The 17,443-nt window shown below is 38.2% G+C and overlaps 2 protein-coding genes across 2 annotated transcripts; one reads left to right on the forward strand and one right to left on the reverse strand.

Annotated features, from left to right (window-relative positions):
• Positions 1 to 5,934: 5,934 nt before the first annotated feature.
• On the reverse strand, positions 5,935 to 6,321 carry LOC133313210 (uncharacterized). The gene is made up of 3 exons (XM_061514581.1): positions 6,197 to 6,321; positions 6,092 to 6,153; positions 5,935 to 6,050 (listed from the first exon to the last, which is right to left on the reverse strand). Exons 1-3 carry the CDS (start codon positions 6,319 to 6,321, stop codon positions 5,935 to 5,937), a joined length of 303 nt encoding a protein of 100 aa, XP_061370565.1.
• A 3,498-nt stretch (positions 6,322 to 9,819) lies between these two features.
• LOC133313296 (uncharacterized) lies at positions 9,820 to 12,900 on the forward strand. Its single transcript, XM_061514685.1, has one exon. It carries the CDS (start codon positions 9,820 to 9,822, stop codon positions 12,898 to 12,900), a length of 3,081 nt encoding a protein of 1,026 aa, XP_061370669.1.
• The last annotated feature ends 4,543 nt before the right edge of the window (positions 12,901 to 17,443 follow it).

Genomic DNA, 17,443 nt, shown 5'->3' on the forward strand with positions numbered 1-17,443 from the left:
AGGCCTGAGGGGATTTGTTGTTGTATTCACAAATAAAGTTAATTTCTTTGGACTATTTTACAGGAAATAATTATAGACTCTATTGTGCTTGTAAGGGTTGTTTAAATGTTATAGGACCTTAGGGAGAGGTATATGTGCAGGCTACATTCTGAAAAGAAGTATCCCTTATATTTTTGAGTAAGTTGCAGACGTGGGTAATTCCTACTGTAATAGCCCATTACGTATCGGTAATGTTATCATTGCGTATGGTATTAAGCGTAGTTACAATCACAGTAATTGAGTTAATTAAATTACGGGTAAACTCTTTCTTTTATTAAATCCTTATCTTTAAACATTAACCATTTTCGTAATCAATTAAAACAACATCGTAATTGTAAATGCAAAACTCGCGGAAGCATAAAACTTATTCCTCACAACCCCTCCAAGCAATACCATTAACTCGGGGGTTATAAAATCACTTATTTTCAAGTTTTGAAGAGTGGTAATCGATTACCATTCTTGAGGTAATCGATTACTGAAAGCTACAGTAGCATACAGTAGCTAATTTTGGGCTCCCCTGTTTTTGGTAATCGATTACCTTTCCATAGGTAATCGATTATTGAACTGGGTAATCGATTACCTATGCAAAAGTAATCGATTACTTAAATCACAGTGGCTCAATTTTTGCGTCCCTTGTTTCAGGTAATCGATTACTACAACTGAAGGTAATCGATTACCCTACTGTAAAAATCACAGATGACAACTTTTTCATTTCAAAATGGACCAAGTGTTCTACTCCTAACACCTTAATACTAAAGTTACAACTTACACAAGTACTAATGTAGGCTCTAGGCCCTTCCATCATGCATAATCTAATACAAATGTATCATTTACAACATTCACCATTTATTTTGCCATTTACACATCATATGGCTCATTTACAACACTCAGTCTCCAAATGCCTCAAAACATAATGTGTGGCCATGGACAAGTCTCATGCTCACCAAAAGGTCAAAGTAAATAATAGGCATAAATATACATCAACTACATAGACTTAGAATCTAGTCATGAACACCACCAAAGCATGACAATATCAACATGCAATATGTTCATAACCTAAGTCCAAAATGCTAAACACTATACTATATGCACCAAAAGTAATCCTCCAAAATTCTATGCTCTCCATATGCACACCATGACCAATTCCTCCACTAAGCGCCTCTTTCCCGAATATCCTCCATGCTCACTATAACCTGAAATGATGTCCCCAAATGCGAACCAAGGGTACTAGAGGATCACTCCACCCCATGACTCACTTAACGTGCATATAATGATCATCATATAAAATGCATAACATACAAAATCACATCACACTGGGCTCACATCCAAGAACATCCACACAAGGATTCCATTCAAGGACCCCATCATATAACACCCGGGAAGCTTCCTGGTACCTCTCCCATGGATGCGACGACCCCATCGTAAAACCCAATTGGAACTCCTCAAGAGACCTATCCAGTGAAAGTCTCACATTTGGATAATCCTGGTACCGCTCCCAGAGTCGGCCCCACGGCAAAACCCGACCGGAATCCCCCAAAGGAATATCTCAAGCGGAAGTCCAAATCACACACATCTACTAGCCAGAGATCACAGATATGTCACACAACATTCTCCAAACATGTCACACAATCAAAGCAATAATGCATGAACATACAATTTCACACAATGTCATAGAGCACACCATCCAACCACTACCTTCCACTAGGTATGGCGGAACACACAAGGGATAAAACCCAAGTACCAAGAGTTTACCTTAACTCTGAAGACAATGCTCTCCCCGTAAGCTCCAAGCTTAGTCCTCCTTTATCGAGTTCGTGAGAGGGAAACTATAACGATCAAACAACAATGATCATCAATACAATTCCAAGGCAATCAATTCACTTTCAAAGTACTAATACCCAAACCTATTCACTCAGGCCTAAGGGATATTTTACATTTATTTCACTACCTCAACCCTTTTAATCATCAAACTAACTCACCATTCCATCATCTTATGCATCAAAGCATCAACCATTGATCATACCACATTTTTCACATCATTTTCCTCCAAACAGCCTATAGATCGAATTCTTCAAGGAATCATACTCCAAGGTTTTTAATTCAATTCAACACTTATACACATCATATAATCCTATGATTAATTCGCACCAATGCTCCACAACTCAATCACACCATCACCCAACATATCAATTTCACAAGGTATTGAATTTCCACTCAAATTTTCACTAAAGTTACAAATTTACAAATCACCATAATTTTTATTGCATCAATCATCATCATTTATCATTCTAAGCACTTAATTCCAAAGGAGCAACATCATTAAAAGCCCCTAACTACCACAACTCAACACACATAATCAAAATCCTCATCCAATTTATGATCTCAATGAAAACTCAATGAGAGTGTAGAAACTTACCACCAATAGCTTCCTAGGGTCCAAGGGAATGGTCTCCAACCAATGAATCAAACCAAAAAGTTCCAAAATTTCCCCAAAATGCTTCAAAATTCCTGGCTGATTTTGGAGGATTTCTCGTAACTCAATGATCCCCACAAGGTGCTCTCTACATGAAAGTCACTCACAAGATCAAGGGGAACAACTTGTAGTTGGGAGTTTCTCTAAAAAATGTCTAGAAAAACAGTTAAAAATCAAAAGCTCCAAACCCTCAACCATGGACAAAAGCTCGATGGAAGAAGAAGGAGAGGAGAGAGAAAATATGAGAAATCTGATTTTCAAGTCTCTTTATCCACTTAAGTGGGTTCCACACGTCATTTCTCTTTTTTAAATCACCCAATTTAACCCACAAATTCATAACCTACGTATTTTTTTTGTTCACATCATACTTTTACTTCCTAAAAGTACTGATCATATTTTTGCGCTTACCAGTACAATTATACTGCAGTATATTACATCGATAGAATCACTATTCATCAAATATTCTGAAACTTGCCTATCTACACAATTTTTTGTTCTGATTTCATTTTCAGTGTCCGTTTTTCCATTTGAGACTTTCTACTCAATTTTTCTCTCCTAGAATTACGTGTTTGGTAAATTATCATTTTACCCTTCTTATGCAATTTGACCCTAAATTTTAAGATTGTCACTAATCTTACTCTTTAATTCACATTTTCATATATAATAATATATTTATGAAATACAAGGTGTTATACCTACATTGTTCTCTGGCATCTTTATTGGCTTAATGCCTACTCAAATTTAATCATAAGCGTTACGTTGAGAACTATTACAATATCACTTGAATTAATTGGCATCTTTATATAATTACAATCAATTATATAAATATTCTAAAAATATGATGTTAGTACAAAATGTGTATTATTAGTTCTCCTTTCTCCAACAACCTTAGTTCAAGTAATATTTTTTCAGGTTTGATCCATGATAAAATCATAGCCATTCTTTTTAGTCAGCTAACGTGTCATTTTCCTCGTCACACTAAGACATAAACTTCCCATAAAACTTATGGTAAAATTAAAATTTGTATGAAAGAAAAAAATAATAATCATTCTTTAAACCAAGACTCGTGGTCCTTTTTTTAAAAAAATAATGTAAATTATAAAAACTTTATAACTATCCAGTAAACATTATTGGCAAATACTTTTCTTGTGTTGATGCAAGAAAAATCTTTTTCTGCCATCGATTATAATTAAATATAAACATAATGTTACCATGATCATAAAAAGTCGCAGCTAAGCGAAAAAATAGCCGTAGGTAAAATCAGTGTTATTAAAACTGGACCGGCCAGGCCGGCCCGACCGATTGGCCCAGAAATCGACCCATCAACCGGTCCGGTTAGAACATTGGACCGTTGAAGCATTCGACCCGATATCGATCTAGTGACCCGGTGATAAACCGCGGTTGACCAGTATCGACTTTCTTGAAAAATCGTATTTTTAAAATAAGTTACAAAATATTTCAATTTTTTGCAGCAGGTGGGGTCACTTTGTACCACTAAGCTACCCTCCCTTGTTGAATAAAATGCATCATTTAATGTATTTATTATAGAACTATTATGTTAACAGAATTATTTCAAAAATTACATCTGATTGGGATCGAACCCTTGCAATGAGGATATGCAACATAGTAATTACCACTAGACTACGTCAGGTTATTATTTAAATTGCATAATTTAAAATATTTATTATATAAATAAATATAAAATATAAACTTATATATATATATACATACATGCATACATATATGGGTCATGCAGTTCAACCAGTGACTCACCGGTTGAACCAGTGATCCTGTACCTCGGCCGAGTCAATGACCGGTTCAGTTCTAATAACATTGGGTAAAATAATGCAACGCCTAATCTAATCACGATTTTCCAAACGATGGACAAGTAGGTTTGCCACGGCTTTTCTAATGTTTTTCCACATTTTTTTGCGTGGCGAAAGTTGTTGTAAAAAAATGACCCATCATTATTTATGTGAGAACGCTGCAGAATTAAACAAATGGTCTCATCTCCAACAGTTCAATGGGTTCGTTTAATTAATGTCTTTGCTGCATTTGTAGAATAACAGCATTGGCAGCTTCAATTAATTGAAGTTGAAAAGGATGTCCGCATAGTGGGGATTTCGATCCTCTTACGTGAAAAAGTTAAATATGCTTCGACCTACCTACCTTTCGTCATTGTGAATTAAAGATGGAAGACATTCAGCAACACCACATTGACCTTTTCCGATGTTTGAGTTTTTCGGAATCACTGTTTTAGGAATTGTTTAATTCCTAAGCTACCAAGTATTTTATGATTTGAGAAGAAAGAAAAATAAAATTGGAAAAACCAAAATCTTCGTTCATTAAATTGAAAATTTTGAACTTCTTAAAAACATACGTTTTCCGCTTCATATATGATATAACTTTCATCCATTATTTTGAAATCTAACTGAATCTTGAATTACAGTAACCGACATGGCGATTCGTCACTGTTCCAGTTAGGCTCACATCACGTGGCTGACTAAAAAAGCAACACAAAATGAAATCCAAATAAAAATCTATGGAAAAAAGTGAAAAAAAAAAGTACTAACGAGATGTTAGATAGAGGTATAAATTTTAGAATCTCGAGAAATTGATATTGACAATTTTATTTATTCATATTTGGTACAAGAATTGTAAAAATTTTCTTGGTAAAATCAGATTCCAAGGATTCAAATTTGTAAAGCAAAGCCTCATGTGAAAATACCACCTATCCCATCCGGTGGGAATATTTGCGAAATTTTTGCAGACAAAAATGCCATATCTTTTTGCGCGCTCTACGGGTGTACATGACAACTATTTCGGAATCAATTTTTTTTTAATTTCTATTCCCGGGAACAGAGTTGGATAGAAAACGTGTTTGGTAAAGCCAGTTTATTTTTTGTTCACAGGATGAACCAGTTTAATTTTTGTGCTGGGGAACAGGAAAAAGAATAAAAAAATTTATGTTTTTTTTTCTCGGACACAAAATGAGAAACACTTATTTCTTTCAATTACTCTCCACCACTATCATCATCATCATCACCATAACCACCACCATCATCCCGACACGATCGCCACGACGATACGCTGCAGTCGTTTTACCACCAATGTTGTCGTCACCACCACGACGACGACGCCACCGCCACCATCACAACCACCACCACTATGATGCCGTCGTTACCACCTTCACCCATTACCACCATTATCGCTACCGCCACCGCCACCACTATCATCACCGTCACCACCACACCATTGCCACCACCCCAACGCCACCACTTCCACCACTACCATCGTCGCAGCCACTACCACTACCACCAGCACTGTCACCACTACCATCACCATCACCATCACCACCACCACGCCATTGCCACCACCACGCCATTGCCACCACCACGATGCCACCACTTCCACCACCGTTACTAACCACTACTACCATCGCCGCAGCTACTGCCACTGCCATTACCACCACGACCACTACCACCGTCGCAGCCACTGCCATCATCACCACCACCGTCACCAATCACCACCACGACCGCTGCAGTCACTGCTATCACCACCACCACCGTCACCAATTACCTCCACCATCGCCGCAGTCACTGTCATCACCACCACCACCACCACTGCCATCGCCGCTACCACTACCATTATCGTCACCACCACCATCATTGCCATCACTGTCACCACGCCATTGCCACCACCACGACGCCACCACTTCCACCACCGTCACTAACCACTACTACCATTGCCGTAGCCACTGCCATGACCACCACTACTGCTGCAGCCACTGCCATCACCACTACCACCATCGCCTTAGCCACTATCGTCACCACCACTACCATGCCACCATCACCGCCACCAACCACCACCACCATCTTCGCAGCCACTGCCATCACCGTCATCTTTACCACCACCACTATATCGTCACCATTACCACCACCACTATACTGTCACCATTACCACCACCATCACCGCAGCTACTGTCGTTACTACCACTACCATCACCACGCCACCACCACTACTGTCGCCGCCATCATTACCACCTCCACATCCACCACCACCACCACATCATATGGAAAGGAAACTGATAATGCGAATTTTTTTTTTGCTTAATAGGATTTATTTTTTATTATATTATTTGTTGTATTATCAAACTCAATTCTCATTCTCAGAATAAAAATAAAACATGTTATCAAACACACTTTTTTTTTCTCAGAAACTGATCCAAGACACATAAATAGAAAAGAATTGTTTCGTTTCATAAATAGTGTCAGGGAACAGAATGATTGTCTTGCACACCCTACTTTGTCGGAGTCATAGTCGGCAGTCAAACAAGAGAACTTATCGTCGGGGCCTATGCCGCAGGGGGTCCATACCCATATCTAACCTGAAAAAATATTTCAGGATGTTAATGGTCTTTGACTTGTCGATATTGAGGGTGAAGCAGATGGTGGGTAGCGGCGGCGAGGTAGCGCTGGAGAGTAATCCTAGCCATATCGTGTAGCGACACTTGTTCATAATCTTGAACGATGCTTATTGTACCTTTCCAAGTTCAAGGACCAAAATTGAAAGAATACAGAGAAGAGTAAGTGCAAGTTTTTACTCAAAAAATAATTTGGTGAGTTTTTGTAATTGGTGAAGTTCACTTGAGAAGAAAAAAAATACAAGGAAGCAAAAGATAATGAGAAAGAGAAGAAGGTGACCCAGGTGGAGGCAAAGGAGAACCAAAAAAGAAAGATTGATTCACAAAATATCGGATTGATCTTATACACAAAATAGACGATAGTTTTGTAAAATTATCTCATATTTTATTAATTAACCAAATATAAAATCAAAAAATTTGAGCTAATATTACTGATAATATTTTGGTCTACCAAATAATTTTTTTATAACATTTATAAAAAATATATTTTACTGATAATATTTTAGTCTACTAAATAATTTTTTTTATACCATTCATGAGAAATATATTTTCCTAACAGATTCGGGGAATAGTGATTTCCCAAAAAAAAAAAAAAAATCTCCCAAATGCCGTAAGGGTTATGGATTCTATATTCTCCAACATGACTGTTTCACCTGCAACTTTTCACACAGGCATAGGCTGCTAGCCTTCTACTATTGCCTAGTCAATGCTACAATCTAATTATTTATTTCTATTTAATTTATATCAATTTCATTATTTATCTGGGTAGGTCACGTATAATTATCATATTAAGCTCTTAGCGAGACTTATAATTTAGTTTAAATTGTGGCAACTTCTCATTCCTTTTAGAAAAGAAAAATGCTTAGCCGTTTCTCTCGCATCACAAAACATTAAAAGTTCATATGTTTACAAATTCATATCCACATATCATGAAGTTCTTTTTCAATGATTAGTAATTTTTTAATTAACATAAGGATGAAATTAGTGAACTAATTTTGTGTTTTTTTTTTTTTTTTTTTTTTTTTGGGATAGATAGGAAAGATGATCTAATTTTGTGTTAGTTTAGGGCCATGGGATCCGTGATGTTGTAATTAACTTGTTTTATTCTGAACCATGCGTCACGGATGCATTATACAAACAAGAAAAGACTCATTAATTTTGCACAAAATGGGTTATTAATACTTCAAACTCAAATTACTAAAATTACTTGTCGTCATAAATATATGATAGCGACAGAAAATTACAAAATATTTTTTTTTAAAGGATCGCTATTAAGGTCGATTTAAATTAGAAAAAACATTTAAGAAACTTTTTTGTAATTAATTCATCCTTTTTTTTTTGTAATTTTCTATTTTTTATATTTAATCTCCTGTAATTTTTATCTCTTCTTTTTAATTAATTTATTTAAATGTTAGTTTTTGTCCTTAACAAAATTTGGTGTACATACTGTTTTATCGTTTTAGTTCAAATCTGATTAGTGTTTGACACGGAAGGAGTGGGAACCATACGCATAACGATGCCTATTGACCTTGGAGTCGCATGATTCATCCATCAACCACAAAGATAGCACCTGGCCCAATACCACGAGATTTCTTATTCACTAACCTCATCTCTGCATTGAATAATTTGAATTGGTCAATGAATCTTTCTTCGAATAATTAACTAATATTATCTGTTATTATTTTCATATGCTTTTAATTGGACATACTGTACAGGTGTTCCGTTACTCCAAAAAAAAAAAGTATACCCTTTTTTTTAAATTATTGATTCTCATGGTATGATACTCTAAAAAAAAGTATACACTTATTTTCATGCCTAGTTTTTTTTTTTTTTTGGTAGAAACACGCTTACTATTATAACTAAAGTTTATTAACCTTACCTACCAAAAAAAAAAAAAGTTTATTAACCTTAAATATTTGGTTTGGCCATACCAATTAACAAATCTATGATCTCTCCTCAAATCCATTTCGTACATGTGTTTTCGTGATGAAAGATCAATTACCTATGTCTCATAGTTAGGAAACTTAGAACTAGAAATTACAACGTTGTTTTGTGATCAAAGCAAACAAGGAGATTGACCATTTCAACGGTCAACTATCCACCCGATAAAATTGAACACAAGCGTAACCAATTAAGCTTCTCTTCTTTTCATTTAACTCTAAATAGTAAATATAAAAGCAGATATGAAGTCTAATTTAAGCTACATGATGAATCAAATAATCTTATATAGGATATCTTGTGATGTGTTGACATCAAATACCAGATGTAACACCAGTTCAGGTTAGGGTGCACTCTGGGGTTTTTTGCTTCTTGAGTTAAACCTTGTTTTCCGAACCACATTTTCGTACATTTATTCTTGATGCGGACCTCAACCATGCAGTAACAGAGATGGAGTAGGAGACACATGGGGAAGGAGACAAGGAGACACGAAGGGGAGAGAGGAGGCGTGACCGACCAAGGTGGATGAAGGACTATGTCTAGAAAGAGTAACGTGGCAATCAGATGTTCTATGGTCTGATTGGGTTAGTGGGGTCTATAGACTGAATTGGGTTAGTAGGAGTCTTGGGCCACCTGTCTGGCGAGCCCAGTTAACAAGTGAGAGTCTTAGTAAGGTTTCTGGGCCTATAATAGGAAGTAGCCCATTTGCATTGTAATTGTGTCTTTTAATAATCAGAGAAAGGGAACCGTGGGAGGCATGTATGTTGATAGGCATAACTGCTTTCATCTCTTCTTCACCTCAATTTCTGGAGTTGCCGGCACCTCGAATTGCCGTAGAACTTGTAACTGTCTCGTTTCTTTTCAATTGACAGTAATAAAATACAGATTTGGATAGTGTCTATCATTTTGGTGCTTTCATTGAGAGGCAACTTTCGCTCTAACAACCATGGCGGAGGGAACTCGTAACATGACAAAATTGGATGAATGCATGACTCGATTATCACGACATGAAGAGCAGTTTAATTCACTGGGGGACCTGCTTAAGGAAATGAATCTGAAATTAACCGTGATGGAGGGAAAGCTTGACGCAAAACAGAAGGGGAAAGGAGAAGGATCTGCACATCAGGGAACTGAGAATTTTTTGGGAATCAACCCATTTAAATCAGTAAAACTAACTGTACCTCGATTTGCAGGAGGGAACCCTGAACCTTGGATTCACAAGGTGCAGCAATTCTATGGGTTTCACCAGCTCAGCGACCCAGACAAATTCACGTTGACCTCATTCCACATGGACAATGCTGCAGAAGAGTGGTATCACTGGATGGACAGAAATGGGAGGCTACGGACATGGGAAGGGTTTCTGGTTGCTCTTCGCGCTAGATTCAGACCTTCAAAGTATCGAGATCTGAGGGGAGAGTTGTCTCGATTGACCCAAACGTCCACGGTGGATGAATACCAGACTCAATTTGAGCACCTAGCCAATCAGGTTATTGGCATTGAAGATGTTACATTACAGAGCAATTTTGAGTCCGGGTTGAAACCTGAGATCCGGAAGGAAGTGAGGATGCACCTCCCTGAAACATTGGAACAAGCAATAGACCTGGCCAAATTGGTAGAAGGCAAGGTGAGTGATAAATCGTTTACAAAAAATTATTATACAAAATCCAACACAGTTACTAGCAATACCAATTCTACTGGATTGCTGCCCACACCTGCGAAGGTATTTGGGGTTAATTCTGGGGCGGCCAAGACAACTTCATCAGTTCAAAAAATTACACCTGCTGAAATGCTGGCAAGAAGGGAGAAGGGTCTATGTTATTATTGTGATGAAAAGTTTCATAGAAATCATGTTTGTAAGGGAAAAATGTTCCTTATGATGGTGCAAGAGGAAAATGATGATGAAATGGCCGAAGATATACCCCAATTGGAACCAGAAAACAGCAGTCAGAAATTAGAGGACGAGGGGACCTCGGTTCCAGGCATCAGCTACCATGCTCTTGCGGGGCAGCCTTCCAATAACACCCTTCGATTGAAAGGGAAGATAAACCATACTGCAGTCCAAATATTAGTAGACGGTGGTTCTACACATAACTTCATACAGGATCGGCTTGTGAAGTTCTTGGGATTGGCCATCCAACCTGCACCCAAATTTCAGGTGTTGGTAGGGAATGGGGCTACCCTAGATTGCATGGGAGTGTGTCAGAAGGTCACCATCGAAGTGCAAGGATATCCGTTCTGCCCTAACCTGTATGTTTTGCCAATCCAAGGTGCGGAGGTGGTACTCGATGTGCAGTGGTTGTCGGAATGGGGTGATGTCACCATTAGTTATAAGGAGTTGATTATGAAGTTCAAAATGGGGGAACAGTCAGTGGTGCTACAAGGGGAACCCAACATCACAGTCGAAGCCATACAGCTGAATCAACTGAGGAGACTCACTACCTTTGATTCCATTGCTTATTGCTACCAAATGCATGCGGTAGAACAGGAAATTATAGCTTCTTCAGTCTGGGGTGATGATCTGGACCCTCGAGTCCAAGATCTTTTACATGAGTTCCAAACAGTGTTTTCCATTCCCCAGGGGTTACCCCCACCCCGGAAAGAGGACCACCAAATACACCTGGACTCAGGAAGTAAAGCAGTGAGTGTTAGACCTTATAGGTATCCTCATTTTCAAAAAAATGAAATTGAGAAGATGGTTAAGGAGATGCTAACCAGTGGCTACATTCGTCTCAGTCTGAGTCCTTTTTCTTCACCAACTTTACTAGTTAAAAAAAAAGATGGCACGTGGCGGTTCTGCGTTGACTATCGAGCCTTGAACCAGGTTACTATTCCCAATAGGTTTCCCATTCCTACGGTGGATGAAATGTTGGACGAATTATCAGGGGCTGCTGTATACTCGAAGATGGATTTGAGATCTGGGTATCATCAAATTCGTATGGCTGCTCAGGACGTCTATAAGACTGATTTTCGCACCCACGAGGGTCACTATGAATTCGTGGTTATGCCCTTTGGCCTCACAAACGCCCCTGCCACTTTCCAAGGGATAATGAATTCGGTGCTCAAAGAATTCCTTAGACGATTTGTGATAGTGTTTTTTGACGATATATTGGTTTATAGTCGAACCATGGAGGAGCATTTGGGACATTTGAGGTTGGTTTTGGTGTGTTTAAGGGAAAATCAGTTGTATGCTAAGATGACCAAATGTGCCTTTGCTCAAGGGGAGGTAGAATATTTGAGTCATGTGGTGAGTGCAAGTGGGGTACGTCCTGATGGGGGAAAAATTCAGGCAATTCTCGAGTGGAAGACACCTAAAACTATCAAACAGCTAAGAGGATTTTTGGGGTTGGCGGGCTACTACCGCAAGTTTGTTAAGGGTTTTTCTCAGATTGCTTCACCTCTCACCAGTCTACTACAAAAGGATGCCTTTATTTGGACTGAAGGGGCTACTCGAGCTATGGTTCAACTACAGGAAGCCTTGTCACATGCTCCTGTTTTGGCTCTCCCAAACTTTGCAGAACCCTTTGTTCTGACCACGGACGCTTCAGGTACTGGAGTTGGTGCAGTCCTCAGCCAAAGAGATCAGCCAATTGCATTTTTCAGTCGGAAAATGTCCCCCAAGATACAACAGTCCTCCACATATGTCCGAGAGCTGTTCGCCATCACTGAGAGTGTAGCCAAGTTCCGGCAGTATCTTCTGGGAAACCGCTTCACCATCAGGACTGATCAGCGAAGCATCCGGGAATTGATGGCACAAGTAATTCAGACACCAGAACAGCAGCGCTTCTTGGTAAAACTATTGGGGTTTGACTACACTATAGAATATTACCCAGGAGCTGTTAACAAAGTGGCTGATGCTCTTTCCCGCGTTCATGAAGGTGACAAGGAAGGTCCTCAGGAGGCAGCTACGGTTATGACCTTGACGAGCCTTGTAAATCCCTTGCTTGACCGAATCAGAGAGGAGGTAAAAAGTAAATCAGAATTAGTGAAATTGGCAACACAAATTCAGGAAAAAAAAAGAAGGAACTGAATATTACTTGATACGTGAGGGGTTAATATACTTCAAGGGACGGCTGGTATTGCCCTGTGATTCTGACATATGAACCACTGTCCTCCATGATTTTCATTCTACGGTCATCGGTGGTCATGGAGGGGTACGAAAAACTTTGCACAGAGTTTCCACTCACTTCCATTGGACAAACATGAAGTTGGACGTTCAAGAATTTGTCCGCACTTGCCCGGTGTGCCAAGTGACCAAATACCAACCGTTGTCTCCGGCGGGGTTGTTACAGCCTTTGCCCACCCCACGAGCAATCTGGGAGGAGCTCTCCATGGACTTTATCGTTGGTCTTCCTCACTCCGACGGCAAGACAGCCATCATGGTAGTCGTTGACCGCCTCTCCAAGTATGCCCATTTTTCAGCTCTGGCTGGAGGTTTCACTGCTGCTAAGGTTGCGTCTGTTTTTATTTCTGATATCTGCAGGCTCCATGGCCTTCCCAAGGCTATAGTCTCTGATCGTGATCGTATTTTCCTTAGCAAGTTCTGGATAGAGCTTTCACGGCTCAGTGGTACACGTCTCCACTTTAGTACAGCACACCATCCCGAGAGCGACAGGCAAACAGAGGTTACTAACAGGGGCTTGGAGCAATATCTTCGCTGCTACACCATGGAAAACCCCAAAATTTGGGGCCAATTTCTACCCTGGGCTGAGTTTTCTTATAACTCATCCTTCCATTCTTCTATCGGATCCACACCGTTCCAAATTGTGTACGGGCGTATTCCCCCAACAATTCCTCCGTATGAACACGCCACTTCACCCATCGAGGCTGTCGATGCCTTGCTATCACAGCGGAACTCTGTAGTTCGCCAGCTGCGGGAACAACTCCATCGGGTGAAACAGAGGATGAAGAAACAGGCGGATAAAAAACGTCGTGATGTGCAATATCAGGTGGGCGATCGTGTGCTGGTCAAACTTCAGCCGTACCGCCAACTGTCTGTTCGTAACCATAGTTACTCCAAGCTCCGTCGTCGTTATTATGGACCTTTTCTGGTGGTTGCCCGCATCGGACCAGTGGCTTACTGCTTGGAACTGCCCTCTCACTCGCGGATCCATTCGGTTTTTCACGTCTCTCTGCTGAAGCCTTTCCATCAGAGTTCTTTCTTTCACCCTCAACCGTTGCCGTCGGAGGAGCTCGACAACCACCCCGTGGTTTAAACCGTCGCGATAGTTCGCACCAGATCCATTTCCAAAGGGAAAGCTTCGGACTTGCAAGTTCTCGTTCAATGGTCCGACACACCTGTGGAGGATGCTTCATGGATCTCTGTTTCAGACTTTGCTCAAGCCTTTCCCCACTTCGATCTTGAGGGCAAGATCGATTTTTTAAGGAGGGAGGAATCTGATGCGGACCTCAACCATGCAGTAACAGAGATGGAGCAGGAGACACATGGGGAAGGAGACAAGGAGACACGAAGGGGAGAGAGGAGGCGTGACCGACCAAGGTGGATGAAGGACTATGTCTAGAAAGAGTAACGTGGCAATCAGATGTTCTATGGTCTGATTGGGTTAGTGGGGTCTATAGACTGAATTGGGTTAGTAGGAGTCTTGGGCCACCTGTCTGGCGAGCCCAGTTAACAAGTGAGAGTCTTAGTAAGGTTTCTGGGCCTATAATAGGAAGTAGCCCATTTGCATTGTAATTGTGTCTTTTAATAGTCAGAGAGAGGGAACCGTGGGAGGCATGTATGTTGATAGGCATAACTGCTTTCATCTCTTCTTCACTTCAATTTCTGGAGTTGCCGGCACCTCGAATTGCCGTAGAACTTGTAACTGTCTCGTTTCTTTTCAATTGACAGTAATAAAATACAGATTTGGATAGTGTCTATCAGTGTCAAAAACAACTTTGTCCTATACAACATGATAAACTTGTATTACAATTTATAAGACTTCAAGCACGGAAAAAAGAGTTGAGTGCAAGCCACAAAATGGAGGGTAAAGAAATTTTGGTATGTTTGATTGTGTTCTGGTTTTTTTTTTCTTAAAACTGTTTTGTAAAATAGTTATGGAAATAGTTGTTTTCTATATTTTTTAATTTTCAAAAGTTAAAAACCAAAACAGAAAACAAAAATAACTCAGACGTGTTTTTTAAATTTGATTCTAAAAACAAAAAAACAGTTATAGTTTTCAAAACATTTTTTACAAAACAGACCTTACCAAACGAGTTTTTTAGTTTTTTAGTTTCGAAAACTAAAAAACTGTTTTTAAAAACTACAATCAGAGCCAAATAACAAAATCCACAGTACATGAAAAAATTCTACAACACTACGGTCCTATGTACATCCCACCAATGAAAGCAGTACAAAATCAGCTCACATGTTTCTTGAAGGGAAAAAAAACTTTAATATTATAATTATGTATTCTCCAAATACATAATTTGTAATTTTATTTTGAACTAGTGTTGTACCGAGTGCTCAATAAAACACTACTACCGAAGATGTTCTCCATTACATTTTACAAGGAACATCATTGTAACTGCTATTACTGTAAGGAGCAGGATTCATTGCAAAGAAAGGGAAACATGTTATAAGGAACGCCTTCTTTTTGTATTAGGAACTCCACTTAAATACCATCGTAATAGACATTGAAAATTAAAAGCAGAAAACCTCTTCAGCAGGGCTCAGATGTAGAACACAATCACTTTAAAAGTGCCATATGATGTGATCTAACGGTAGCAAAAACGTCTTCCCATTTATCTTTTTCCCTTATGCCTTTCAACTTCAATTTTAAGAGTATCACAATTCGGTTCGATTCGGTTTTCTTTATTGAATTAATTGGTTTATTTTTTTTCAAATCAATTAAAACTAGTTCATAATCAGTTCAAAATAGGTTTTGAAACCAAATAAAAAGTACAAAAAGACTAATGAGAAGAAGGATAATTTTTTTTTTTGAAAAAACAAAAAAAAATTAATGATACTAGAACTTAAAAAAATTAAAAATAAAAATAAAATAAAATAAACATAAATCATAAGACAAAATAGACAAGAAAAAGAAAGTAAAAAATGAAAATTAAATATATTAAAAAATAAAAAATAAAGAATAAATAAATAAAAAATAAAAGAAGGAAAATAAAGAGAAAAGAAAAGAAAAGAAAAGAAAAGATGAAAAGAAATTTTTATTTTTTTTTCAGTTCATCAACTAGTTTTTAATTTTTTTAAAAAATCAGTTCTTTTAAATTCAATGCAATTCAACTCATATTACGGTTCAATTCTTTTTTCCACATCCTATTCAATTTATCTTAATGAGCATGACGTCCCAAATTCAAAGTTTTCAGCGTTTATTCCAGTTATACAGTCAACATGTATAAGCAATGAATTTAAACCTGTGGATAAAGCAAAGGAAGACCATTCTCGTCATCCTGATTTTGTGCTTGTAAACAATATATCTACATTATGAGTGTATGGCACTCTTGCACTTTTTCCTCCAACATCTCATTCAACTGAAATTCATGCATCAGTCAATTGATGATGGCATTCACAAAATTTCATGTATATTGGTTTACTTTTTCTACGATCAATGCAAATAATTTATCTATAGTGAGTTTAAAACGATGTCGTTTTGAGGCGAAAATTAAGATATTTTTGTAATTATAATTTATTTCAGGGTTATAATAGTATTTTTTCATTTTGATTTTTTAATTTTTAACCCAAAACGGCATTATTTTAAGAGTTAATTTAGATAACTTATCTATATTAACTTTAAAAAGTTAAAGTCTTATAAATAATATTAATTTGGATGGGAAGCAGATTCAGTACAAATAACTCTTTAAATTATAGGCAAATAATGGTGGGCCTCACTTTAATAAGTTGCAATTGTTCTGGGTACTTTCGAGGTTCCGAGACCCAGGAGACCGGCAACTTGACAACAATAGATGATCAATGATTAACAAACAGTCAAGAGATTAGTCTATAATATATAACTTTAAGTATTATTTTTCAGTCTTAAAATTTATCTTTAATTTTTAAAAAAATTATAAATTTTAAAAAGGATAGAATATTCTACCTACCATTTTTTCATGTCTACCTTACTTATCTCCAATACCATTAGATTAGAATCTCAACTAACTCTCACTCTTTCTCTGTCCTCTTGAGATTTTAATCCAATAGTGTCACAGATGAGTAGGTAGGGTAGACATAAAAAAAGGGTAGGAATAATATTGCGAAAACGACTAATATACCGATTGTACAAGTAATAAAGAGAAGAGTAGGATATCGTTCCCACAAGGATTGACCTAGGCAAAATGACTGTACTAAGAAGAATTGATAGCATATTTTCCTAGTAGAAGCTGGGTTGAGAAGATTTGCTGGACTAAGGCAGTCAATCACGTAGGTTTGACTAACGGGATTAGTCCCGTCTGAGAGGATGATAGGACTAGCCTCCACGTCAGATGCCACCTCAGTCCTATATGAGAGATTAACGCATTTAGTCTTATCTGAGATGGTGACACGATTAGTCCTATCTGAGAGGCAATAAGACTAGTCCCATCTGAGAGGGTGACGACAATCGTTGTTCCATGCCACC

The sequence above is a fragment of the Gastrolobium bilobum genome, unplaced genomic scaffold, assembly GCF_033153095.1.
Source record: "Gastrolobium bilobum isolate Gb01-03AN ecotype WA unplaced genomic scaffold, APGP_CSIRO_Gbil_v1 utg24801, whole genome shotgun sequence".
Taxonomy (NCBI): Eukaryota; Viridiplantae; Streptophyta; class Magnoliopsida; order Fabales; family Fabaceae; genus Gastrolobium; species Gastrolobium bilobum.